The following is a 26,357-nucleotide window of genomic DNA, read 5'->3' as shown; positions in this document are numbered from 1 at the left end:
AGTCCAGCTTCTTAGCTGCTGCTGCTCCCCTTTCTCATTCCAGACCTAATGTGCAGCCCTCAGCCCTGGTGACCTGCTCCACCATTTCAGTGGAGAATTGCTTCGTGTCCCCCCCCCCCCCCCGATCCTATTTTTCCCCTCACATTCCATCCCCTCTCTCCTGTCCTGGTCTGCGAACCAAGCAGAGGAGCCTGGGTTTGTCCCAGGGTTACCCACCGGGCTGGAATTCACTTGAGCACTGCTGTATGCAGCAGCCAGATTAGTTACGTGCAGAAAGCTGCCTACTTAGGCGGTTTAACCTAATTTCCACATCGCTGGCTTCCTTCTTCAGCTCAGTGGAGTTGAAAACGCAGGGGCCCTGCTTCCTATTGCTCTCCAAGCGCAGGATTACCCAATGGGGGGAGAGAGGGGGCAAATCCCTGCACCCCACACCCGCAAACGAGCAGGGGGAGGCCTGCCCCTCACCCCTCAGGCCAGCCCAGGGTGCAGGCAGGTGCTGCAGGATCCCGCGGTGCCTCCCAGCTCCGGCTCCGTGAGCCCGAGGAGCGCTTCCCACCGTCCCTGCCATTAAGCCCTGGGTCCGAGCTCCAGCTGTAGCGGGTTTAAGCATAAACATCACTGAAGCTGGCAGAAGATGGCTGTTCAGCAGCTATACCCGGAGCACGCCATGGCCCGGCGGCTTTGGCCCCTTCCCCAGGCGGGCGCGGGGCTGGCAGGGAGAGCCCTTCCCCGGGGCTGCTCCCACCCGTCCCCTGTCCCCTCCCGTGCCCCCTCAGTGCCAGGGGCGCAGCCGGGCCCCGCCGCCGCCTCAGGGCAGCGCGGCGCGGCAGGCACAGCCCCTCACGGGCTTCGAGTGGCGCCGGGGCACAAGATGGCGGTGGGGGAGGCCGGGGCGGGACGGCGGGTCCCTCTACGGCCGCCCCCTTCCGTGGGGAGGCGGCTCCGCAAGCGGGGGGCCGGGAGGCGGCGGCGGCGGCCGGCCCCGGGCGGTAGGAGGGCCCGGCGCGGCGGCGGGGAGGGGGCGGGGCGGGGCGGCCCGGCAGGTGCGGGCGGAGCGGGGCGGGGAGCCGCGGGGCGGCCCGGCCCCCGCCCGGCGCTGCTGGCAGAGTGGGGAGGCGCGGTCCCGCGGGGCTCGGAGCCCGCCGCCCGTCCGGATTAAGCCCCCGCCGATGGCTCCCCTGGGTCTCGCCGCCCGCCGAGGGGTGGCGGCCCCGCCGGGTGGAGCGGGGCGGCCCGGCGGCCGCCGGTAAGGCTGCGCGGTGACGCCCCCGGGGCCGCGGTGGGCCGGGCTGGGACTGCCCGGCGGCAGCGGCGGCGGCAGCGGCAGCGTTGGCGCCCGCCCCGGCCCGCAGCGCGCAGCGCGGCTCCCCCCCGGCTCCCAGCCGCCGCGACGGGAGCGGCGGGCGGCGGCGGGCGGCGGCTCCCCGAGCGGGGGGAAGATGCTGCCGGGGTCCATCCAGATCTCCGGGGAGACGCTGTCGGGGGCGGAGATCCGGGACATCTGCGAGAGCCTGCGGGAGAACTCGGTGCGGCTGCTGTCGCTGCGGGGCTGCCAGCTCTCCGAGCGCGACTTCGGGCACGTCTGCCGGGGGGCGGCCGAGTCCCGCTCCCTGGCCCAGCTCAACCTCAACCTGGGCATCGTCTCCAACATCAACCGCGTCAAGCAGCTGGCCGAGGCCCTGAAGACGAACCGCTCCGTCCAGTCCCTCTTGTGAGTACAGCGGGGCGGGGGCTGCGGGGGTGTCCCGGCCCTCTCCCGGCCGGGGACGGGTCTTTCGGGGGCTCGCAGCTCCGGGCCAGCCCCTGGGGTTAGGGCTTGTCCGAGGGAAGGCGCCCGTGCTGCTGCGGAGGGGCCCCTCGCCCTTCGCCCGCCTGGCAGGGGACGCCTCTGCCGCCGGCGGCGGGCGCAGCCCCGGCTTCCAGCGGCGGGTGGCCGGGGTGGGGGCTGCCCCTGCCCCGCCGGCGTCCCCCGCACCCCCGGGCAGGCGGCGAGAGGAGAGCCGCTGTAGCGGCCAGCAGACCCTCGCAGCAGAGGCTTCCCAGCGCTTTTTCCCACCGGGGGTTACCGTTTGTCCTCCTTCTTATTCTGCTCCTGCCTGCCCGCCAGGTTAGCTAGCCCCGGGGAGAAGGCTCCGTGGTAATTTTCCCTTTTACCTGCACAGCCTCCATGGGAGTCCCCTGACAGATGCAGGCTTGGCCCTCCTCAACCCTGCTCTCTCCATCCACCCCTCGCTGGTGGCTCTGGATCTAGGAGACTGCATGCTGGGTGATGAAGGCATCAACCTTATCTGTGGGCTCCTGCCGCCTGACGGGGCCAAGTCCGGTAAGCACCAGGGGCCGTGGGCCTCACAACGACCGGTGGAGCTTTCACACAGAGCAGATGCATGCAGCAGTAAATCTCCAGTCCTGGAGGAGGCAGGCTCTATAGTTTGCCTGAGCTGAGGAATTTCTTTCCCCAACTTAAGCAGAAAAGCAAGCAATAGAGGAGCGGTTGCCTGGGGCAGGCGTGGGCTTCCTGCTATTGATCTGTCCTGCTGGCAGTTTGCAGCTCGGGGACAACAGGTTGTTTCTGGTTCACAGCAGGAGTATTTGAAACTGGAGGGGGACAGCTTGGACTTTGAATGTATTATTTTGCATTTGCATGTTGATAATGGTGTAGATATGATAATGACCCTAGATGAATAGATAGTGTGCCCCCACCTCCCACCTCAGCGCTTGGCTTTACTGTCAGTGCTTGGGAATTGTCCCTGCTTATGGGTGCACTCTGTGAGTGTGTATTGCATGGTCATAGACTTAGTGCCATGACTCGGATCTTCGGACCTTCGTAGGCAATGATCTTTGGTGGTCAGAGGCCAGTGGGCTAGTTAAACTGAGAGCGGGCATGTGCTGAGGTACCACCACCCCTCTCTCTTGACTCTCAAAGTGTTTTTTCCACCTCTCCCCAGCACCTTCTCCTCTGTGTGCTCACAGTGCCACTGATGCTGTTATTATCTCTGCTGGGCACCTGTCCCAGGTGCAGGCTTCAGAGGCTACGGTCCCTGTTATCCTCTCTCCAACCTGTCACCTCCTTCTCCTTGTCAGTCACCTTGCACACCCCTTGCTTGTTTCTATTTCTATTTAGGGTAAGCGGGACACAGGCAGGGAAAGCAGAGAAATGGGGTGGTCACAGCATGGGCAAATGAAGGGCTACTGCTGAAGGCAGTGAAATGTTTCACTGATCAGTGAAATATGTGACAACAGTTGTCGGAGCAAACCAGACTCTTTACCCTGTCAGAATACAGGGGGCACAACCCAAAGCTGTTCTGGTTAGCTGAACTAGTTCCTCTGAGACTGCTTTGGTGACTCTAAGGCTCTGATTTGGCTTCTTTCTCTTCTCCAGGCCTCAAAGAGCTAACACTGAGCGCCAACCCAGGCGTCACAAGCAAAGGCTGGGGACGCCTGGCCATTGCAGTGGCTCACAGCTCACAGCTCCGTGTGCTGAACCTGGACTACAACCCCCTAGGTAAGCTGGGGGGGCAGGGAGGAGCAGGGGACACTGCACTCCTGCCTCTCAGCATTTGTGTGATTTACACTGGGGGGTGGCTGGGGACCAAGCTCTAGAAAGGTGGCAGAGCATCACCAGCAGGATGGGGCAGTTTCCTGTATAAGTGCCTTCTGACCCCCAGTTCACTCTGCCAGGTGCCTTTGGCTGTAGGGAAAGCCAGCCTTGCTGCTCTGCTTGTGTGAGGTGGCCACGTGCCCTGCAGGGAAGTGCAGAAAGGAGGTTGTGCCTTTCCCACTCCACTGCCTTTGTCATCATGTTTGAACCCTCCCTGCTTCCCCTGTTCTTGAAACCCTGGGCACCCAGTGCTGGCTTGGCAGATGCAGTATGTCCCCATGCTCCCCCCTTCATCTTCCCTGTGGAGCAGGGAGGAGGAGGAGGAGAGCCTGGCACTCGTTGCCATAGAAACCAACTCTTTCCAGCTCTGATGCAAGGTGGTGAGGAGGAGACTGGGCCATGCCTCCCTGAGCATCAGCAGGATGCTCCCCTCCTCACCCCGCCTGGAAACACAGCCTCTCTCCAGGCCCTGTCTGTCTGACCAGGTACCTCCTCTTGGGCAGCAAAGGCCTCATGCTGTTACCTGACTGCTGTTACCTGACAGCAGCCTTTTTTTTTTTTTTTTTTTTTTTTTTTCCCCAGGAGGTGTCACAGTTGTACAGTATCTTAGCATTCGCTGGGGAATGTCAGAACACACTGGAATCCTGTCTCTTCACCAGCATCAATCTTTAATGCTCCTGGTCTTGCTGTATCCACCCCCAAAAATCTGCCCCTTTTCCAGGGAAGCAATCTGTCAGCTGGTGCAGAATCCTCTGTCCAGCTCCAGCCCCCCCCCCCCAACCCCCCGACTGAGGTATTCAGCTCCTTATTCTGCATCTGGGATGCTTTACAGGGCTTGTTAAAGGCCCTCGCATCCTTGAGTAGGAAGGAGATTTGTGAAGATGTGGTTCCTTGGGGAATAAACCCAATCTCACTGTGGTCCTTTGTGTTCCCCCTGATAATCAGTGACTGCTCCTGTAACCACAAAATGGTGCACCTTTACCTTGTCTCTTGTCTTGGTTAACAGCTTCCCCCCTCCCACCCCAAGGTAACTGAGATTTGGAGGTCATCTGATGGCAGAAATACTCAGAGGATGTTTCCATGACAGCCCCGGGCCCATGAGGGCATGTGCTATTACATGAGGGAAGGCAGACACTGCCGACAGCCCCGGTTTGATTCTCCCACAGGTGACCAGGTAGCAGGGATGCTCGCTGTCGCTGTGGCCTCCAGTCGAACCCTTGAAGTTCTGGACTTGGAGGGAACGGGACTTACCAACCAGTCGGCCCAGGTATGAGAACCTGCAGTTACTCTACAGCGTCACTGACATCTCAAGGGTATAGGTCCTGGCCATCCGTAGAGGCCCTAGGACCTCTACCTACCTCCATCCCCCTCTGTGAGTCCACATGCACCCCCTTCCCTCCCTGCACCCAGGGGTGCTGTTGCTTTCCCCGGGCCTGTTGCATTCAGCCACAGGAGGAGCTTGTAAGCCACAGCTCTGACCTAGGGCTCCTGGATCTCCCTCATGTCAGCAGGGAGAAGCACGCAGCTTGTAATTTGGCTTTCTTGGAGGAACTAAGGGGTTGGAGTTGTGAACTGAGGATCAGAGCTAAAGCTCTGTGGGCAGGTAAGGGCCAAGGCTTGGTAGCGTAGCACAGGCTCTCCTCTTGGAACCTCAGCTCCTAGTGGTAAGAGGGGACTAGCCTGCGTATGTGGCTGCAACAGGGTGTAGAGCAGTCGTTTCCTCTTTAGATAGAGCCAGGACATCCAGGCTCAGCTCTTCCCACAGAAAGGGGAGAGGTCCTCGGGCTCTCAGAAAGCCTGGCGAAGGGAGGGCCAAGGCCAAGGGAAGGTAGAGGTAAGAATAGGAGGGCTGGAGTTTGCCAGGAGATGGAGTATTGAAGCTTTCTGCTCAGCCTAGCTGCTGTTTGTGCTGCTTGTCAGCCTGTTTATATCTCTCTCCAGACCTTGCTGGACATGGTAGAGAATTACCCCACGGCCCTGCGGACTCTCATCCTGGCAGAGAACAACATTAGTCCTGAGCTGCAGCAGCAGATCTCTGACCTGCTCTCAGAGGGTGAGGAAGAGGAGGAGACGGAGGCTCGCGAAGTCACAGCTAGGGAGAAGAACCCCTGGATCTGCCAGAACAGTAAGAGCTCTGGGACCTGAGCTGCGGGCAGGGGCTGACAGGCAGGAATTGGGGTTGCTCTCTCGTGGTGGGGTTGCTGAATGGGGTCTGTCCTTGCTCCCTGTGAACTGGAATCCAGACAGCCTCCAGGCGTGACCTTTGTGTTAAATAGTGTTGGGCCGAGTTGTGCTCGGAAAGGCAGCCTCCAAGGACAATGCGGCTGCTGCAGAGCGGGAATGGTACCTCTGAGGCATTTTCCCTGACACTGCAGGAACAAAATCTTTGTGCAAAGTCTTAAAACTTAAGGACAGGAGCATTAAAGATCTTGGGGGTCCTTGCCAGAAGATATCCTAGCCAAAGCTCATGTCATTCCTTACTGCTTCCAGAACCTCCCTGCAATCCACATGGCATCAGCTATTCCTATCGCTGAATCTCAAATGTGTGAAGGGTTAGCCAGGTGCCACAGCCTGTCTGTTGCTTCTAACAGGAAAAAAAAGTGTATTATGGAGATAGCAGTAGCCTGTTGTGTATTGTTTGTGTATATGATATTGCATAGTCATGCCTACCTTGTGATCCTGCTGGTTTGTTGGGGTTTTTTGGTTGTTTTTTGTGTTGGGTTTTTTTACTTACAGTTGTCCTTTCCCCCCTCCAAGTTCTCATATTAGACGAGCAGCAGACAAGCACAACCACTCCCCAGGCCTCAAAACATCTGGATCCTCATTTATTAGAGCCGTAAAAATCCTTTACTGACAGCTCTGGCCAAGTTTGCATACAGTTTCCAGAAACTGATCCCCAAAATAGAGATCTCACGCAGCAGTTTTGAATGTGTAGGACTCTGGATCTGAAGCACACAGCCACTAAAGATCTCTTCCCTCACGTCTAGGAAAAAACAAAATTTTTTTCTGTTTAAAAAGGCTCCTAGATGGGGAACTGGTACCCTGCTGAGTTTCTTACTTGCTATGCATGCCCATCCTCCTTGCAGCTGATTCACTTGGCTGGCGTGGGGAGAGCCACAGCGTTCCCGGCTGCTGCTCTGTGCCACTGCAGAGCCAGCAAGCTGCCCTCGCTTCCCCGAGGCAGGCAGGGAAGGGCTGCACAAACCTTCCATTCACGCAGCGCAGAAAGTCAGGGTTTCCAGGGCTCTGCTGCCATAAGATGGCTGCTTGCCTGCTGCATTCCGTGCTCTTGGGAAGGCAGCACCACCACCCTACCTGGGTTTGGCTGGCTTGCAGCCTGCCAGCCTGTCCCACCTGGGCACTCTGTAGCTGAAAAGACATTTCAGTGAATGCAGATTTAAAGGTCTGTGTGGGGCTGGGGAGGGGCATGGCTGGGTCAGCACAGCCAGTGTCACCTGCAGGTGTATGTGGGGAGGGTTCGGAGCCAGTGTTCCTCTCGACAGCCAAGATAGCAAATGCAGATCCTCACCCTGGGCTCTTGCTGCTGGCTCTGCCTCCCCCCTCCCCAAACATCGATTCTGTTCTGCTGCGTGGCCAGAGTAGACCCAGTTACTACTTAATCTCACAATCCTCTCAGCAGTTTGCTTCCCACCCTGCAGCGCTCTTAATTCCTCATCCTCACCTCTGGCAGTCCAAGCGGCTCATGGTTTTCTCCCTCTCTTGCCACAGATTCCAGCTCCCAGATGGTCCTGATGACGTCAGGGCTTGGTGACAGCCTCTTAGCAGAAACAGAAATGTAGCTGGGCTACCCTGCCTGCTTCTGCCAAGAAGAGCCCCATGCCCGCTGCGGGAGCGTGCGTCTGCCAGCGCCCTGCCTCCGGTGGGCTGCCCTCGCTGTCTTCTCACATGTCTCACGTTCTATGGATGCCTCCCTCGTGCCGGAGGCCCGGTCTGAGCGCATCTCTACACACGTCTCTGTGTTGTCACGCGCCCCATCGGCCACTTGTGATTGTCCAGTCGCTGCATGTGTAGCCCACGCTGCCTCCCCCCGCGCCCGGCTGTGCCCGCAGGGCGCAGGCTGTATTTATTCAGATGTGTATAAGAGATGTTCTTTCTATTGCTTGTACTGCTGTCGCGATGAGAGTTTTATAAAGGTCACAGACGTGGCACCACTCCTGGCAGCGTGCGCCTCGGTCACTGCGCGGCCCCGGGTACCGCGCAGGCGGAGGCGCGGTGGGGCCCCCGCGCCGGCAGAGGGCAGCAGCGCCCCGGCCCGCGGGACCCGCACCCCCGCCCCGCACGGGGCCGGCCGCAGCCCGGTTTGCGGCCCCCCAGCCCTTCCCCCTGCCCGGGAGCTGGGCGCCAGCCGCGCACCCTCGGGTGAAAGCACCAGCCCGCACCATCACTGCGGGTTTGGCTGCTGGGCCAATGCCCGTGCTGGAGCTGCGCAGGGAAGGTCCTGTTTCCAGGCTCAGATTAGGCTGGAAGATTAAATGCGGCAGCAGCTGCTACTCAAAGGCACACAGAATAAAATCATTAATTATGGGGTCAAAGAAAGAAGAAACGCTTCCTGGGTTACACTTTGCATACACCTAGGTCAGAAGGGTACAAGGCAGCATAACTTGGGAGACGGAGGAAATATCCCAGCCCTGCGACCCCTGCAGCACCATGGAAAGAAAATGCTTCCAAACATCCCTATCGGCATCCTACAGGAACTCCCTCTCTCTCATGTTCAGAGGGCTTCCTACCTGGGGTATGTCCAACCAAGCCCAGTCCTCCCTCCCCACACAAAACATAAAATACTGACACTAGAATTATAAAATTCATACAAACTCCAGGGAGGCGGTATGTTATGTGGTCCCACGTAACTCAGCTTCTGAAACAGACAACTCTGAGAGTGAGGGCTACAAGAAAAACCAACAAATATTAAAAAGACTAGCTACACTTCATCCTACTCTAGATCAGCACATCGAGGTCTTTGCCAAGACACAGATCAGACAGAAGGGCAGCCAAAATACTTGAAACTGGGCAGGCACAGTTTTATGAGTAAAACTGCTTACAGCACAAGCCTCGTTGCAGAGGTTTTGACAAGCCTGGCCTTTACAGCCTTTAAGTAACATTAAAATTGCCCACATTGCTTTTTTAGTGTTTCTCAAAGTTGCCTGGTTAAATAATCTGCCTTTTTTTTGAGCTGCTGTCAGCTTCCAAGTCAAAAGTGACATGAGTGCTGCTGTGAACAATGGATTCTGCTCTACAGGCTCAGTCTGATCTTGAAGCTGACAGTCCACATTCAGAGCCAGGGCAGCAGTTCACACAGCTTCGCTATGATTACAGAAGTAAAACACCGCTCAAACCACACATCGCACCTTGCCTGGGACCGCGCCTCTTCTCCAGTACAATGACTTGATACACACAAGCATCTTGAACCAGGCTGCTGCTAAAGTGGGCACTCAGGATGACCACTGAATTCACAGCCTCCTGGAAATCTTACAGGTCACAGGATCACTCTCCTTGAGAGAGCTAAGAGGTGGCGTGCACAGCTCGGCGAACCTGGGACACAGCACCATGAGAGGCTCTGCTCCCTCACATCTCAGGATCAGTCCAGTCCAGGTCTCAACCAACAGAGAGAGCGCTACAGCCATTGCCACCTACTTTTAAAATAGTTTATTTCTGGTCTTAAAATATACATCAGTTTGAAAATTTCAGAAAAAAAACACATTAGTTACAGATTAACAGTCTGGAGTTGGGCCACTGAAAGTGGGGTCAGCTCAAGGCCCCAGAGCCAATACTGCTGGAGGTGAGCAGGAGTGCAGAGGGCAGGCACCATGCAGCTGGGAGAGGGCTCTGCTCCTCTTCAGGCCACTGCTCCCCCTCAACCTCTGCCAGCAGCCTAATGCTGCAAAGCAGAAGCATCTGGTGAGGCTCTGGGCACCCCTTTGCCACCCCTCCATTTCTCCACTGGTCTGCTTTTCAGTCTACCTTGACCAAAAGCAGAGGGAGGCTGGCTCTGCCCCGCACCATCAGCACCAGCTGCTTCAGCAAGAGTGGGTTTTGTCCCCCGACCAGCATGCCAGGATTCAGGGGAGATGGGGTTATGCCCTGAGGGGCAATGCCTCCCCCACCGCCTAAGTGGCTGTGCTGTCCTACAGGCAGGCCACCAGCAGCCTCAGAACCAGAGGAGCTCACTCAGTGAGCATCCAACCCAGGTGATGTCTGTGAGGCAGGAGCTGGCTGCCACTGCAGGTACAAGCCCTCAGCAACGCTGCAGAGGAATAGAAGAAACGCAGCTGTGGAACGGCTGATGAGAGCAAACGCAAGGACCCCACCACCACGTTCAGGACAGGGCAGATGAACACCCTGTAGGCTCAGAGGCCCCCCACTCTCAGCACCGGCCTGTTTGCACAGGTTATCAAGCAAAATACTGTAGTGAAATACTGAGTCTCACCTCCTCGCCAGAGGGTGGCATCTAGCTCTGCAACTCTTCAAGGTGGGAAACAAAGTGAGCATGTAGGCAGCAGCTCTTGCCAGGGTATATAAAGCAACCTACACAGCACTGGAGAGGCCAGCAGCTCCCTTTCACAGGCCCCAGAGCCTCCAGGCTGGAGCTGAAGCCCTGGCTGGCCCCAGCTGCAAGCTGCAGGCCCTCTGTAGAGACAGGGGTTTGGGGAGGGGGGCAGGATCCCCAGGCAGCTCTTGGCTGCACATCTTGCTGTAAGCATGCGAATGGAAGCTCCCTCCTGGAGAGAGGGCTGCTCTACAGCCCAGTGAAGAGCCCTCACTGAGTAGGGTGGGAGGACAACACAAACCCAACTCAAAAACCAGACAGCAGGCTGAGGACAGCCAGTGGGGTTTGCGAGGGGCACGGCACAGGGAGCCAGGCTATTCTCTGCCTCGCACCCCTGGGGAGCCAAGAAACACCAGACAGACGAGGGCACAGGACAAAAACTAAAACAGAATGCCTGGGCTTTGTAAGCCCTCAAAAAAATACCTACACCTACGGACCTCTCCCCCTCCCTCCCCCCACAACAAGACACAAAGCACACAAGACTGAGAAGTCACACAATATCACACTACACTAGGAAAAACACGCAGAGAGGCCCGGCCCAGAAGGAGAGGCCCCAGAGAGGCACCTGAGCCAGCCTGGAGCCCCCCCAGAGAAGGGGGCGTGTGAGGAGACCCTGGCGAAGGGCTGCTGCCCAGCCGTGAGGTAGTGTGTCCGCAGGGAGCAGCTCCTCAGCACGCTGCCCTCGCATCCCTGCTGGCCCCGCACCAAGCCCTGCCCAGAAAAGCCCAGTAGCGTCCTTCACGCCTTGCTCGCCCGGGGCGAGACCTTCTTGAGTCTGGAGGGGTTTCTGCAGGCTGAAGGCCAGGATCAGAGGGAAGCGCAGCTCAGAGCTGAACCTCCTCACACACCCTCAACGCAGGCATCGGACCAGCTGCCAACGGCTGTGTCTGTTTATGCAGGGCGGGGAGAAAGAAAAAACAATACACCCCAAAACCAAAGGCTTGGAAAGAAGAAAGAAGCCCACCCAAGAGCAAAGCATCAGCACCATTCAAACAAAACAACAGCACAGAGAGTGGGGGAAGAGGTGTGAGGGAGGAGACACGCAAACCCCAGGCACCTAGCAGGTTGTGCCTCCCCAGACCACTCCAGCAAACAGCACCCGTGCCCCAAGCCACAGCACCAGCATCTGTGCGTTGCCTCAGTGGGGGCTGGGGGCCGAGCCCAATGCAGGAGCCAAGCAATGGGGACCCACAGAAGCAGATTCTGGAGAACCACCCCAGAGGGCAGCTGGGGGAAACAAAACCCAGCAGGAAAATGAGACACCAGCAATCCCAGCACATCCCCAGAGGCGCACAGCCAGCCACTGGGAGAGTCCTGGGAGAGTCCTCGTGCTCCACTCATGGCCCCTGGGGGCTCCCAGGGAATCAGACACCACCACACAGGCACTCTGCCCTGTTGGCACAAGTTAAAAGAGAGCAGAGCAGCTGTGGGCAACCAACATGAGAGCACCCAGGGCCTCAGGTACCTGAGTGGGAAGGGGGAAGAAAGATGCGAGCATAAAGAGGCACAGGCACCAGGACAAGGGGTACCAAGAACGAGCTCCGGTACAGGCACCAGTGTGAGGCTGTGAAGAGAGCTGCGAGTGTGCCGGGGCAGTGGGTGTGCTTCTGCACACTGTGTGTGCTAGTACTGTGGGTCTGAGGTGCCAGGGAAGGGGGACCCCAGCTCTTTCAGGTAGCAAAAGAAGAGAATAAATACAAAATTTCAGAGCAGAGCCCCCCCGAGGAGGAGGTTACTAAGTGAGGCTTCTCCCTCAGAAGGTGGACAGATGGTGGCACCCCACAGCTCTGCAGTGTGTGGCTGCTTCTTGTCCTGCCTCAGCTGAGAAGGTTGCCCTGCTCCTGGGCTTGCGTCAGACTGTCCTTGCGATGCAAGTGATGGACCCCCATCCTTTTGGGACTACGGTGTGGCCGACTGAAGGGAGGCTTGACCCTGCCTTCTCCACTTTCCTCTTGGGCACCTCCTTGGTTGCTCTCCTTGCTTCCCTGGAGCAACATTTCTCTCTCCTCAGCTGGGCTCTCAGGCAAGCCAAGGTCCACATAGTCCTTGTGCTTCCCTGGTGAGGGGCTTCCAGGCTCAGCAGTGCCTCCACCACTTTCCTGCAACAGCTTCTGGGCTTCATCCTGGGAGAAATCAGTACCATAGTCTGAGGAGAAATGGCTCCTGCGGGCTCTAGACTCAGTGCTGTCTGTGTCCACACTTGAGTCCCGGCTCACCGTCCAGCTGCAGCTCTGCGCAGACTCCTCACCATCAGAGTAAGCTGAGGCTGCCCTCCCCAGCTCCTGCATGGAGCGGCTGAACCTCTTCTGGAGCTCGGGGGCCGTGTCACGGCTGAAAGCTGTGCGGTTCATCAGCACCCGCTCTGAGGTGGGGGGTGCCTTGTCCACAAACATACGCTGCCAGTTGGCCAGCAGGTCCTCCTCGGAGCTAGCAGAGCTGGCAAAGGCGCTCGGGATCTGGGGAGGGCTGCTGAAGGGGCTGCTCTGGGAAGAGCCGTGAGCCCTGGCTGCTTTGGGGGACTGCTGACAGGAACAGCTGGAGGCTGAACGGCGCCCTTCTGAAGCAGGGCTGTTGGGGAGCGTCCGGTGCCTGTCACAGCTCTCATCTTCACTCTGTACCAGGCTGAGGGAGATGGCCTGGCGCGTAGCATAGGTGCAGTTGGGCAGGGGACTGTTCTTTGGGATCCTTACCTTGTCCTCAGAGAACTCAATCACTTTGCGTCCAGGGTACATAGGATGGGGGGGTGAGGGTGTAGGGTACGGGCTTAGCTTCTCAAAGGCAGGCACCTCCTCTGGCACACTTTCCACACTGCTCTGAGGCTTGCAGCCACCATTCTGCTGTTTCCCCACATCTCCTCCCTCCTTCCCCATCTGCCCTGCGCTGTTGCAGGCGTCAGGAGGGGCTCCACTCATGTCCACATGCACAAAGACATCCTCAGCCATGGGACAGCTGCCACTGCTAGACTTAGCTGAATTTAGAACCAGAGATTCTGGTTTCTCCAAGACTCTGGCAATGACTGAGGTGGGTACAACATCAGATGGAGCCAAGGTGTGGGTTGCCTCTTGACCAGGGCCTGCAGACTCCTGAGTGCTGTGCAAATGCTTATTGACCATGTCCTGCAGCTCATAGGGGAGCTAGGGAGAAGGAAAAGGACATTAGAAGGGGACTACCACACAAGCCATTTGGTTCTAAATAATCTGCCTTTTCCAGCTAACCTTCATGTGTCCTTTGCACTCTTTATCTTGACCCTAACGTTCACCTACCTTGCCCTGAGAAAGGTATCACTTTCCAAAGAAAACCCGCCCCATGAGGGACCAACAAGGCTCTCTAGCTGTCACACCAGTCACGTTTCTAGGCCAAGGTTCACAGGCCCCGTTTTGCAAAGAGAACAAGAAAAGACAGCACAGGGGCTCAGACCCCCACGCCTGTGAGCGGAGAGACAAGGCCCAGCCAGTGCATGCTAGGAAGAGCTCTATTGATCTGTGGAAAATCAGCCAGTGGTTGCACTGAAGTGACTCAACAGCCCCCAGTGCTGGGATCCACAGTGCTCCCCGAATGCGGTCATTTCAGCCATGCTGCCTTGGCTGCAGACCAGGATCGATGCCTTTCCTTGCTCCCGCCAACTCCACCACCTCATCCCACTTCCTCACTCTTCATTTCAGAGAAGCAAACATGAGGTTTATTACCAAAGCTGCAGAACCGGGGTCTCAACAGGGCTGGTAAGCACTGTTCCTCATCCTGCAAATGAGTACTGCTGCTCTCCCCACCACTCTGCCAGGCTGCACTCACGTGGGTCACCACACCCACGCGCAGCACAAAGTGGAGAGCAGAGCTCCACAAGCCACTAGCGGCACAGCAAGGTTTGTCCCATCACAGCCGGAAGGAAACTACATCTAAAGCTGGGGACGCAGGGCACGCTGCATGACAACAGCTGGCTGTGAGGCAGACTGTCTGCACAGCTGCTCAGCACCACCCCCACTCCAGTGGCAGCCATGTGGGACATAGCGCTCTGGGGGGCAGAATTCGAAGCTCCAGGGAGGGGAGACAGCTGGGAGAGACATCAAGGTTACCCCAGCAGTAACTGATACACTGACCTCAAGAGTGCTAATTTGAGACACAATGGGGGAGGGTGACATATTGGTCACCTGCTAAGTTAAAAAAGTCAAGCACACAGTTTTACTGAAAGGAACATAAGAAAGGATGAGACTAAGGTACGGCAAAGAGCTGGGATAAGGGCCTGAATGATACTTCCAGCCAAAGAAGTGATGCTACTAATGCGAAAGACCTAAACTCCATCTTTGCTCATCCTGAGGGCAGGATAAGCTGAGCAGACCACACACAAGGGGGAGTATGAGTTTGTATCAACTTCTCCCATTCAGGAGGCCTAAAAGGCACCCTGAGTGCTGCCTTCCACAATCCTCCTCAGAGTAAGAAGTGAAGCCAGGCCAGACTACTGCTGCTTGACTCCTTATCAGGCAGCGTGGCTCTTCCATGTGGCCAGGTGAGGAAGGGAAGCGGATAGAGCAGGGTAAGAAAGAGGTTTGTCCTCCTGCCAGCTCCCATCAGGCACCCAGCAGGCTATCAAATTCAAGGTTATTGTGCTTTTTATAACAGCTCCTGGCTGAGCTGTGAAATGGAGCTGGCATGAAAGAGGAGCTGGCAGAGGTTCTGTGCTGCTTTCTCAGTGGGAGTGAGAACAGGAGCCCCCCCCCCCCCCCCGCCATCTGAGGCTGAAGGATAAGAGGCCAACACCCCCACAGAGAAAGCAAGATGTAGGCAGAGACCATGAGCCCTTCTTCCCCACCTCAGCAGGATGGCTACTCACATCAGCAAACTTGTGGTTCCTGAAGTGGGACTTGTTACACTTGAGCAGCTGTACTGCAAGATTACAGTCCTGTCGATAGCGTTCCTGCAAGAAAAGGCACAGATGTGCAACAGTGTCAGACTGGTCCAATCTCTTACCCAAAAAGGCACCAACTGACCAGATGCTGCTTGAACAGAAGCGGAAGGAGGCATCTGCTGAATTGCTCACAAGGGCACCTGCCATTCCCTCCTCTCCACACCCCTGTGTATTTTATTACAACTGAGCCACGGTGTCCCTTTCAACTCCAGTCCTCGCTCCATGCATATACTCTGTCAGGGTATCCCCTCTCCCTCTGGGGATTTTAATAATCGAAAAGTCCCACCAGATTTGCTATCCCATCCCAGAGCATTCAGTCATGCCTGAAGACACTACCTGATGTCAGGCACCTTGCGGACAGACAGACTGGAGGGAGCTGAGAGTAGTTAACAGAAACAAGCATTGGATCCAGGAGCTTCTATATTAGTAGTGTAGAAAAGGTATCAGCTCCCTCCCAGCTCTAGAATCAATGACCCCTCTGTTGGTACAGCTTGAGTTCAGATCAAAACCTAAGCTCAAAAGAGCAAATACATTAAACGAAGATCAGTTTTTCCTTGCTCAGCCCCTCAGATCCTTTTCTGTTTGTCTGTTCCTACCATTGTGTATAGCTCCCACACTTTCAGACGTGCTGAAGTCATTCACATGCTCCTTTACATTAATGACTTTGCACAAGAGCAAAAGCCCACACCTCATACACTTCCACAGCCATTTGCAGACTTGCACTTACATTGAGTTCCTCCAGCTTATTGATGGTGGTTTTGGCATCAAGCAATTTGTTAGTGAGCTCTACAATCTCCCAGTCCAGCGTCTTGCGGTCCATCTCTGCCTTTTTAATCTGGGATGCAAGAACACCAGGTGTAAATCTCCCCAGCACAGAAGAACTTGGCTTCACCACCCACCTCAGCCCAAGCATAGCACAATGACAGGTTCAGCTAGGATACAAACACTTCCAGACAGACAGACAAAGGGGGACAGCCTGGCTCTTCACCAAGGGAGGGACTCCAAAGGCCAAATGGAGCCACTCTGCTAGCTAGGGACAACAGGTTGTGTTTGAACTTCCTTAATGCAGTATCTCTTCTCGCAGCACAACCATTTTCCTCTCTGCCCTGGTTCCCACAGTGCCTGTTGGAAAGCTAGTGGCTTTGAGCAATCAATCTCATCCTGCCATTGGCAGCAAAGACCTCTGAGCTTATGATACCCAGCCCTGCTCTCTGGGGCAACAGAAAGAGAATACTACCCGTAAAGATCCAGCATTCAATGCCGAATGGACAAAAGTTTTTTTTGGTGGGGAGAGGGCACTATCTTGAAAGACTTTAAGCCTTGCTCTAGTAAGAAAAAGGACCTGTGTAGCTTAATCTGGAGCTCAGTTAATGCCCTCCTTAAAGCAGGCGACTGCCTCTTTAGACTCCCTAATAGTTCAGGTACAGGGCTGACAGAGACCCAGATGTAACAGCTGAGAGAAGCAACAGCTTAGAACAACCAAGCCATCCCCTTCTCAAGAAGTTCTTCCAATGTTGCACAAGGGTCCTCTGAGGCTGTGACCACCAGGACCCAGCTGCGTGTCAGGGGTACAGCACAGCAACAACATAAGGAGGTAGGGGAAGACAATGCTTCCCATATAAGCAGTCTCTTCAGGCACCAGCACAATGAATATTAACCCAAGAAATTCAAGTGCTAGAACCAAAGAAATCTCAGTGTGGGATACATGGAGGCATTCAGCATCTCAGCTGTTTGACTTGCCTGCTCACAGCCCGAAGGGGAAGGGAGCAAATGAGGCTCACAGCCACCCACATCTTGTGCAGTGCCACAGCTTATGGGCACCACTTCCCAACACACCATGCTCCAGCTGGCTCAGAGTCAAACGCTCTTAAGATGGAGCACTGCAAGCTAAGACCTGCTGCATCTGCGGGCAGCTGCTGGATACCAGGCGAGCCCTTGGCTGGACGAGGGCTGGGGCCCCTCCATCTGGGATGGGGTATGTGGGACTGACAATGAAACCAACAGGCTGAGACACGTAAAGAGGAAAAAGAAAAAACACACAAACGAAAAGACGCAACTGCAAAAATCCAGCTTTGGCTGAGAGAGGCCTGAGAGGTGAGTGCGCCCAGCGTGTGCCAGCGGCAGCGTGGGGAGAGGAGAGAGAGAGAGAGAGGGAGGGAGAGAAAAGAAACAGCCATGAGTGTTATGAATGCACACAACAGACATACACGCACATTGGCTCTGCTCTGACTGCCCCCCCTCCCATGATGACCACCCCAAGACTGGCTGACACATCCCTGCATTTTGGAAGGGACTGAAGCAACATGACGGAATACCATGCATTATGTCGTGGGGAACCAAAGCTTACGTGCATGACCAAGTAGGGGCTCAGTAAATCAAGAAAACAGTTCATGACACCAGCTGGAATGGGGAATAGATGGTCACGGCCAGAATCTCACCCCTCACCCACTGCCAGATCTGCTAGGTAAAGCCAGGGCCCCTTCCTCCGCCTGCTCCTAACACACAGGTCTCTTCCACCTCCTCTCTGTAGTGACTTAACAGGGCACTTACCAGGGCATGCAGCTTCTCCTCCAGGTCTTGGTTGGTTCTCTGGGAAGCAGTGTAGCTGTTCTGCAACCTACGGAAAGAAGATTGTACACATGGGAATGGATCTCAGGCACTTACTCAAGTTTCCTTCATAGTTGCCAAACCACCAACTCCACAACTCCAGAAAGACTGGTACTAAGACAGCCAGGCATATTTAACTATGCTTCACCTCTGCCACATAACGGCCTTCAGACCCCAACTTATGGGAGGCAAGATGAGGTTGGCAAGGTAAAAGGAACTTTCAGGAGAGGGTGTGAATGACTTCGGAGGACTCCTCTGAGCTATGTCACGTATAAGCATGTGAGCAGTGACTGACACCAATTTTTAACTGAGGTACTTTTCAGGTAATGTATTTTCTTGCAGTCATCAGTGGCTCTTTTTGCACATGTGGGGTAACCATCCAAGCTGGATCCTGCCTTACATCCAATAGATGAAGAATTCCCTGTTGTCAACCCCTTGTGCTGGCAGCATTTCTACACTGCACACAGAAAGCAATGGCTACAGAGCCTTTAACTCCCCTACAATCTGGGTGTGCATCTTTCCAAGGATGCAGCATGCCTTTGATTTAACAACAGGGCATTGGCTGCTCACACCAGGTGAGGGAGTCCTTGGTGGGAGGGAACTCTCTAACTGTACCCCTCTCTGTTTTCTTTTTCATACCTACGGAATTTGTCCTTGAATTTCTCCAGCTCCTCACGGTTCTGGCCCAGCTCCATCTCCAGGTAGTCCTGACCTGACTCCAGCTCCCTCTCCATCGCCTCCATTTTGTTAGTCACATATGTCAGCCGCCGGCGCAGCTCCTCATTCTCATGCTGCAGTAGCCTGGGGGACACAGAAACAAGGTGCCACTGGGTGCACAAGAGGTACTCCACACCACCCCCACCACCCCGCTGCCCTGCTCTCCACACAGAGGCCCCAGGAAGTCAGGAACTGAACTGGCAGGAGACTCCAGCACACGCAGGGAGAGGCGCATCTGTCAGGAGAGGGAGACTCAAACTCTCTTGGACAGGGGCAAAGCAGCACACACCAGCTGGCCAGCCTTGCCTCCCAGCTCCCTCTCAGGTTACAGTGCCTGGATAAAGCCCACTAGCCAGATGAGCTGTGCAGCTCCAGTGTCCCTCACTGGTGAATGAAACCCACTCAATAATTTATCCCAGTCCAGATTAGAAGAGTTGAAGGCAAAAAGAGTAAAATCATCTTCTCTTCCACTGAAATTGTTCAAAAGCCCTTGCACCTTTAACACATGGTGGAAAGAGGACTCTGTACAGCCTTAAGCTCAGAAGCAGAGGTGGTGGGGTGCATTTACAGATGTGATCACAACTCCCAGTCAACCCCATTCCAACACAAACTGCTCCATTCCTTCCCAGCCAGGACATGCCTGGTGGTCAGGAGGATTTCCTGTTGGTTTTGATTTCTTTGTGCTCAATTGCTCAGAGAAGCCCAGAAGCACGGCTTCTCTCTGGCAGTGCAAGCTTTCTCCTCACTATGGCTCGGAGTTCAGTGCTAGCAGCTGTCTGTGCCCCACACTGCCACCAGCAAAGGGCTCAGCTCTCACCCTCAGCCAGCAGCAGACCAGCATACTCCTGCTGGTGGCTTACACCAAACAGCCGCAACAACAAAGCTTAAAGGCTTCATCTACTTTCTTTCACACCCACCTACTCCTCTGCCTGCACCTGCACTGGGGGTCTATGTTCCCTCCCCCTCCGGGCAGAGAGACATGGCAAGGCAGAGGCTGGCAAAGCCCAGACTAAAGCTCTGCCCACATGGCCCCAGGGAGATTGAAGATCTGAGAGAGCCTGCAGGGCCAGTCAGCTTCACTGTGCAGGTGGCACAGGCAGGATGTGAGGAATCAGCACCCACACAGTTGCAGTACAACAAGCATTGGACCTGGATAAAGGAGGACCAGGACACTTACTTCATCCTTTCTGCATCCGTCAAGGGTTCCTGCACAGGGAAGAAAACAGCTGTGAGATTCTTTCAGAGAAGGAGTTGATCTCTCACACTCTCCTAAAGGGCAGTCTTGGTTGCTAGACCCTACCTGTGACTCTTCCTCACCTGCTCTGACAGGTCATGCTAGGCAAGCTTAGAGCTGCTAGGATCTGTACACACTGTTCAACTGTCTGATACCAAGACAAACTGTGGGTTCTGGTTCAGAGCAGAAAAGCTAGACTAGAAACCACCACACAAGTTAGGTAACTTTACTCTCCCACGCTGCAATCTCAACATCTCTTGTAACATCATCACCTTAGCTGGTGCTTCAGTTTCCTCCACATCCACCGTTAGTGGGTAGCTGGAATCTCACAGGCCAGCATACACTGAGGACTAAATTGTCACCACAGCAATCACAACAACCTTGAAGCCCCACAAAAAAAAAAAATTACACCATCCAGACTGTGCTGTGAAAAGGGTTGTAGGCAAGAACCCCAGAGATAGCTGGAGCAGGGACCTGGAGAACAAGGAAACAGTGCAGTGACAAGAGCACATGGCTCAGCTATTTTTACTTCCCTTGCACTCTCTGTCTCAGCCCATGAGATGGCTGCTGCCCGCCAGCACTAATGGGAGAGATTTAATTAGCACTAGTAAATTTAATTTAATTAGCACTGTGAATTTAATTTCACATTTTCTGTGAAAGTGCAGGACTGTGACCATTCTCACAAAGTCCAAGCTGCCCAGGATTACTTTTGGTGCTTGGTACCAATAGCACTGCACAAACCCAAAGGGCAGCCACACTTTAGGTTGTCCATTAAGTGTCGCAGCCAGCTCCGGGCTGAGAGGCCATGCCAGTTATGGGTGAGGTTGTTGAGCTGCTAGCAGTATTACAGAAAGCAAACCACCCCAGTCCTGGCCCTAAGACATCATGGGGCTGTTTCCTTCATCAATTCACACTTTAAAAGAATGGTCCTTACCACCTGCATAACATCCTCCTGTCCCTAACGACAAAGCATTAATCCATCTTTTTCTTACATCCTGATCCCACACTGCAATTGCTTAATTATTGCAGACTTACCTAAAAACTGCCTCCCCTACACCCACAAATACACACGGAGCAGACACTAATGACCTGGCAAAGGGGATAATGTGATTCCTACTAAAACAAGGCAATGGCCCCAAAGCAGGCTGGAGAAAGAGAAGAAAGCTTACAAAGACCTGAAACACCCATCATGCAAAGATTTGGTACCCCAAGACAGCTAGGCACCAGGCACACACAAAAGCAACAGGAGCATCCCAACACCTCCCGACACTAGAGCTGCCTGCCTCCTGCACACACCTCCTGCCCCGCAGCCTGGAGGGCCTCCAACCTGCAAACACTTGGGAAGTCTGCAGCGGGGAGAACAGCACCAGCTCCTGCCTTCCTAACTCCTGGGGCCGAAGGGAAGCTGGTTCCTCCCAAGAAGATACACCCAACCTGGAACACAGCCATGAGTGGCACCCACAAGAGAGCAGCTTCTGGTGATTAAACACCCACCAACATGAGGTCTGGGGGCCTGCTCTCATGCTCCCCACTGGCACTACAGACTACACGAGATCCAGGTGGGGGCTTCGGCCTTTGTGAGACCTCTGTCTGTGAGCCAGCGGCCCTGGCACCTACCTTGTTTAGTGCCAGGCTGAAGGAAGGGGAGGATCTAGATGGGGTAGGCCCCTCCTCCCGACTCCAGCGTGTTGGAGTGGAGAAGGATCCTTTCTCTGGGTAGTTCGGCTCCACTGCATGCTTCTGCCCAAGTTTAGCACACAGATGGTGTGGCTGTAATAGCCGTGAACAGGGACTGCTTTCATCCCTTCTGCCCTCTGCACTGCTTTTCCATGAAGACAGTGAGTGCTGATGACCAGAGGATGTCCCTGCCAGCCCCAGGTCTGCCAGCTGCTGCAGCTCATACTGACACAGATCTACTACCCTTCTCTCCAAGGAATGGAGTTTTCCCTTACTGTCCTTACTCACAAGGACAGGTTTCTTTCTTAGTCTGGAAGCTCTCTCAGCCTCCTCAGGACACCTTCTCTGGCACGAAGCTATTCCCATCCCCTCACATTTCTTTTCTGCTTTTCTTCTGCTTGGGCAGGGAGATCTTTCAGTTGCGTGCTTGGTTTTGTCCCCCTGCAGATGACCTTCCCCTTGGCCTTCTGGCACAGAGCTTCTGGGGAAAAGGGGAGAGTTCTGGTCTTGTTCTGCTCCCCTGGTCTCTCCCAGTGAGCGCAAGCGCATGGGACTCAGCACCCGTTGGGTAATCTCATCCAGGAACCTGGAGAACTGCAGTTTTTCCTCTGTGATCTTCTCCCTGCGCTTGACAGAGTCAGCGGCACTGCTGCTGCTGTGCTCCTGTGAGCGCTTCTCCCTACAGCTGAGGCAGAGCTGAGGATCACTGTACTTGCATGAGCCACGGCCACGGGAAAGAGTCTCTACTGAGCGGGACTTGCGTAAGCTCTCAGGACATGGGCCTGTCATGTTAGTCTGCTTCAGGATCCCTTTGAGAGGCACATGTGTAGAGGAGACCTGAAACTTCCTTGGTGTCAGAACTTCAGGAGGCTCTTTAAACATAAGCGAGCGTTCCAGGCTTCTGCTCTTGAAAGAGCAAGTGGGATGGTGTCTTTCATCTCCAGATACCACAACTGTCTCCATACTACGGCTCACAAATTTGCTGAGGTGCCCACAACTGCGGTTTGGGCACCGCTTCCCACTTCGCTGTCCCATCTTCCCACCACGTGGAAGTGCTGGCGAGACAGTCTGGCTTTTGATGTTCAACTCTGCTCTGCACCCTGTCACTTCCTTCTCACTGCTGGACTCCAGGGACCACGATGAGAAGTTCAGGTTGCAAACCTCAAACCCCTCTGCCTGCTTGAGCTGGCCTGCCTCAGTGTAACTAAACCCTGTTTGCTGCTGCAATGGTGTTAAGCCCTTTGCCACCCGGCAAGCCGTTACCTGACTCTGCTCAGCCAAGATCACTCCATCCTGGTCATCACGAATGATGGGTACTTCATGGCGTATTTCACGATGCTGCGGGGGTGCCTTGCGGTAAGGCTTCTTTGATGGAGCTGTGCTCGACATCCTCCCACCTGCGTGGCTCCGAAAGTGGGTTGCCTACCAACAGTAGAAAGTGCAAAGAAGAGAGAGTCACAGGCGCTCCATCGAACCCTTGAAGTGACCCAGCAGGAATTCAGCTCCCCTGGAGTCCCAGAGCACACCCCCATGCAGAGTGCTAATAGAGCAGGGAAAGGATGTGGCCACAAGCCTTGAGCAGCTGCTGCAGAAGAGGGAGAAAAGTAAGATGTAGCTGTGTCCTTCCTCCAGCCAGCGAGAGCAGAGGGCTGGCACATCCTCTCCCCCCTCTACACCCGCTCACTCACGTAGTTTGTGTGTGTCCAGATTATATATAGCAAATGAGAACAGACCTCACAGCGGCATATTGATTAGGCTCTTTAGGAAAGGCCTTTTCCAATATGGAAACTGCAAGCCTTACAGGCAGCAGTGACAGCTGGAGCAGGAGTTATTGATCATGTGCTGTCACTGTCAGCAGGGACTATGTGGGAGGAGACTCCAACCATTAAAGAGCCAAAACCCAGAAGTTTTTGGCTTACACTGGAACCCCAATGGAGCAGACCACACGTGGCTTGTGAGAAGGAGGTATCATACCATCACAACTTCTCACTCTGTCAGGCCACCCCCCCCCCCCCCCCCCCAAGTCACAAGTGGCACCAAATTAGGGAGCAATGCCACTGACACTGGTACCTAAGGTCAGATCTTGCAACATGCACCAGTACCATTAGTGGAAAGACCAGATTAGCCCTTTACTTTCACTGTGCTGGGCCAAATTCTTCCTGCTGCGGGAGCAGTACTAGTACAAGAGCGAAAAATGAGGTAGAAGGAAAGCAGCTATCTTGTATGCATGGAAGAAAATCCTTCCTTTCCACCATTTTGGGACTGCAGTGGAGGGCAGGAAGACTTTCCTGCAACCAGCCAGGATTTCAAGTACCCCAGCATACACAAGACAAGAAATCCCAAAGATGCCAAGCAGTCCCTGCAGAGCCTGATACCAGGCTTCACTCCGGTGACAACATACGCACTGTTCATAGGTCCCCTGTATTTGGGATCAAGTGCCCACTTCTCACTCCCCTTTCCTTTCCCGAATCCTAACACTGATCAAGCCTAGTGTCTGCAATCCTCAGCACCTGACCTGCAGCACTTCAAAGTGCAGGACCTGCCTTTGAGATCACTCTCTCCCCTCTTCTACAGGCAGGCCATTTGACTCCCATTCACATGCCTTCAAGGCAGTCAATGGATACCACTGGGCCAGTGACCTTGCAGACTTCACTTGCTTTGGCCAGTGGAGTTTTACATGTTAAGTGTCTAAATGGAGCCCCAAGAATTGTCTCCAATTCTTATCCACTCTTGCCTAGCTGTGTCTTCTCAACACTAGACTGAGTCCCCTGGAAAGACTGGCAAGTGTGAGGTGTCTGCACCAAGCGGCTCCTAGCTACAGCAAGCTTTACACCTCACAGGGACATTTGCAAACTACCTGCCACTCTGCTAAATACAGAAGCTCACAGAAGTTTCTCACGCCTTTCCACAGACATGAATAACTTCCTAGGACTAACCTGTAAATCTCCACCATCAGAATGCTGGCAACTCCCCCTTACTGCAGTCATTCCCTCAAGGCTCATTCTCCTAAAAAGACTCAAGTAGGCAAAGAGATCTCCAATACTTTAGAAAAATCATATCCAGCATAACAAATGCACATTCCACTGCATCCCCAAACGAAAACAGGTGGGTCTGACTTGCTGGGAAGACATCTCTCCTCTTCAAAAAGGAATTATGAAATCCTGACCAGAAGCAGGTTTGTCAATACCTCACCACCAAATAGGCGATCTAGGGAATTCTTCTGTCAATTCCTGCCAGGCTAAGGACAGGAGTTATGCATGGAGATATCCCAAGCTGAAATCACAATCCGGCACACAAGGACCCAAGCACTTACCAGCCTGGACTCAAATTCGAAGCCTCATGAAGCAGGGACACTCACTCAGATGCCCTGAAGAAGAGAAACAAATGGCTTAGCATCTATGAAAACAGCCAGTTTGAAATCTCACCCCATAAATATGTAGGGAATAGGGAATGTTGATAGCCAAGGACAATTGGATGATCATCTCACTCCAGGCACCTGCCCCAAACCATGTCAATTCTTCTGAAAGTAAATGAAATTAGCTTAGGATAGTTGGGCCACATAGCCCAGCAAGAGCTGGAAAAGTCACCTGGCAAGGACATGTCCAAGGCATTCAGGCAACTGAGACCACACAAACTCAAAATTCACAAAGCAATAGCTCCAAGAGAACCTTGGTTCCAGGAAGGACTAAACAAACCTCCTGTGAAATAGGACCATCCCAGCCAATCTTCCCCACTACTTCAGACAGATGCTGTGAGGCCTTCAGTACAAAAGCTTGGTAATGCTAACAGTTACCTCACCTGTCCTTTTAAGTCAGTGCTTCTCACCTACAAATGAGCTGGCAATTATCAGGCTCCTGTTCGAGCCAAAACATTACATCCTTGTACCTACAGCTGTGATAATCCACACCTCTACAAGAAAGGAAGGCAAGCTACTCTCCGACTTCCAGCAAGCAGCGTGCCATGCTCCACCTTGCTGCTAACTGGCTTCCGTAAAATAGTGTCCAGCCCATCAGGGATACAACATAAGTTCAGAAACAATCTTCCTCTCTGTTCAAAACCCAGGGTACCCATCACTACAAGAAGAGAATTTGGTTGATCTGGGAGCCACCTATAAGAGCTTAGCTCTGGCCATCACTCTGCCACTGGCACAAGAGAAACTGCAATGGAGCCTTCCCTTCCCTGATGTACTTCTGCTGCTGTGCTGCTTTTCCCCGTCAATGGCACCAAGCCCTGGGAGGTGGGACAGGAGCACAGGGTGTGGAGCAGTTGTACATGCACAGGGAGAGCCAGACTGGAGGTGAATGGAACAGGCAGGCAACCATGACCACACAAATACAAGCTCTGCCAAAACAAACTGAAGAGGTGCCCTAGTGCTGGCCCGGCCCCAACAAACCGTCTGGCCCCTTTCCTTACTACAATGCTATAGCTGGATCTCGACTAGCACACAAAAAAACAGCTTCACAACAGCGTAACTGCTCTGTGGGACAAACTGTAAAGTATGGGGAAAGAGAAAGAAAGGGAGAACGTGCACCTCCAGGAAGGACCAGACCAGCAGCTTGAAAATACTTTTCCACCAACTCCCAGCAGGAGCTGGTTCAGCATCCAGGCAAAACCACCAGCCACATGAGCTGGCAGACAAGCAGAGGCTTCCAGGAACAGCTGCACCCATAGGTCCACACATGTTTCCATTGCAGAAGTGCTCAGAACAAACATGCCAAAGGCATCCCTGTCTCTCAGCACCACAGTTCCTCAGGCTCAAACAGGACTGTCCTGCTTCCTACCCCAGAGCCAGCAGCTATGCTACCTACCATCTCACCCCCACCTACCTGGAAAAGATATCAGGATTTGAAACCTATCTTCATGATATGAGAATTTCCAGAGACACTTAAAAACTCACAGTGCCTCCAGGCAAGTTTCCCTCAAACAAGGACTTACAGATGCAAAGTGACGACGTGTCCAAACATTTCTGGCCGCTTGTCTCTGAATTAGCTTTCTCCTGTCAGCATCCAGCAGCATCTGGCCAAGAGCTCCTGTAACATGAGAAAGGAAACTTGGTGTC

The 26,357-nt window shown here is 54.4% G+C and overlaps 2 protein-coding genes across 3 annotated transcripts; one reads left to right on the top strand and one right to left on the bottom strand.

Moving 5' to 3' along the window:
* The first annotated feature begins 1,001 nt into the window (after positions 1 to 1,001).
* Positions 1,002 to 7,773, top strand: LRRC73 (leucine rich repeat containing 73). Its single transcript, XM_080408008.1, has 6 exons — positions 1,002 to 1,711; positions 2,163 to 2,323; positions 3,380 to 3,502; positions 4,765 to 4,865; positions 5,540 to 5,723; positions 7,328 to 7,773. The coding sequence occupies exons 1-6, from the start codon at positions 1,440 to 1,442 to the stop codon at positions 7,396 to 7,398; spliced, it is 912 nt and encodes a 303-aa protein (XP_080264134.1). The 5' UTR covers positions 1,002 to 1,439; the 3' UTR covers positions 7,399 to 7,773.
* Positions 7,774 to 9,247: 1,474 nt separating this feature from the next.
* On the bottom strand, positions 9,248 to 26,328 carry TJAP1 (tight junction associated protein 1). Of its 2 annotated transcripts, XM_080407997.1 has the most exons (10): positions 26,234 to 26,328; positions 24,612 to 24,665; positions 22,562 to 22,720; positions 19,565 to 19,593; positions 18,310 to 18,471; positions 17,614 to 17,680; positions 17,121 to 17,150; positions 15,791 to 15,898; positions 14,989 to 15,072; positions 9,248 to 13,297 (listed from the first exon to the last, which is right to left on the bottom strand). In XM_080407997.1, the coding sequence occupies exons 3-10, from the start codon at positions 22,685 to 22,687 to the stop codon at positions 11,981 to 11,983; spliced, it is 1,923 nt and encodes a 640-aa protein (XP_080264123.1). In that variant the 5' UTR covers positions 22,688 to 22,720; positions 24,612 to 24,665; positions 26,234 to 26,328; the 3' UTR covers positions 9,248 to 11,980. The 2 variants fall into 2 exon arrangements, with proteins under 2 accessions (XP_080264123.1, XP_080264124.1); XM_080407998.1 differs by lacking the exon at positions 17,121 to 17,150.
* Positions 26,329 to 26,357: the final 29 nt, after the last annotated feature.

This window comes from Falco punctatus (assembly GCF_963210335.1).
Source record: "Falco punctatus genome assembly, chromosome: 12".
NCBI lineage: Eukaryota > Metazoa > Chordata > Aves > Falconiformes > Falconidae > Falco > Falco punctatus.
This window is presented reverse-complemented; position numbering and strand designations above follow the sequence as displayed.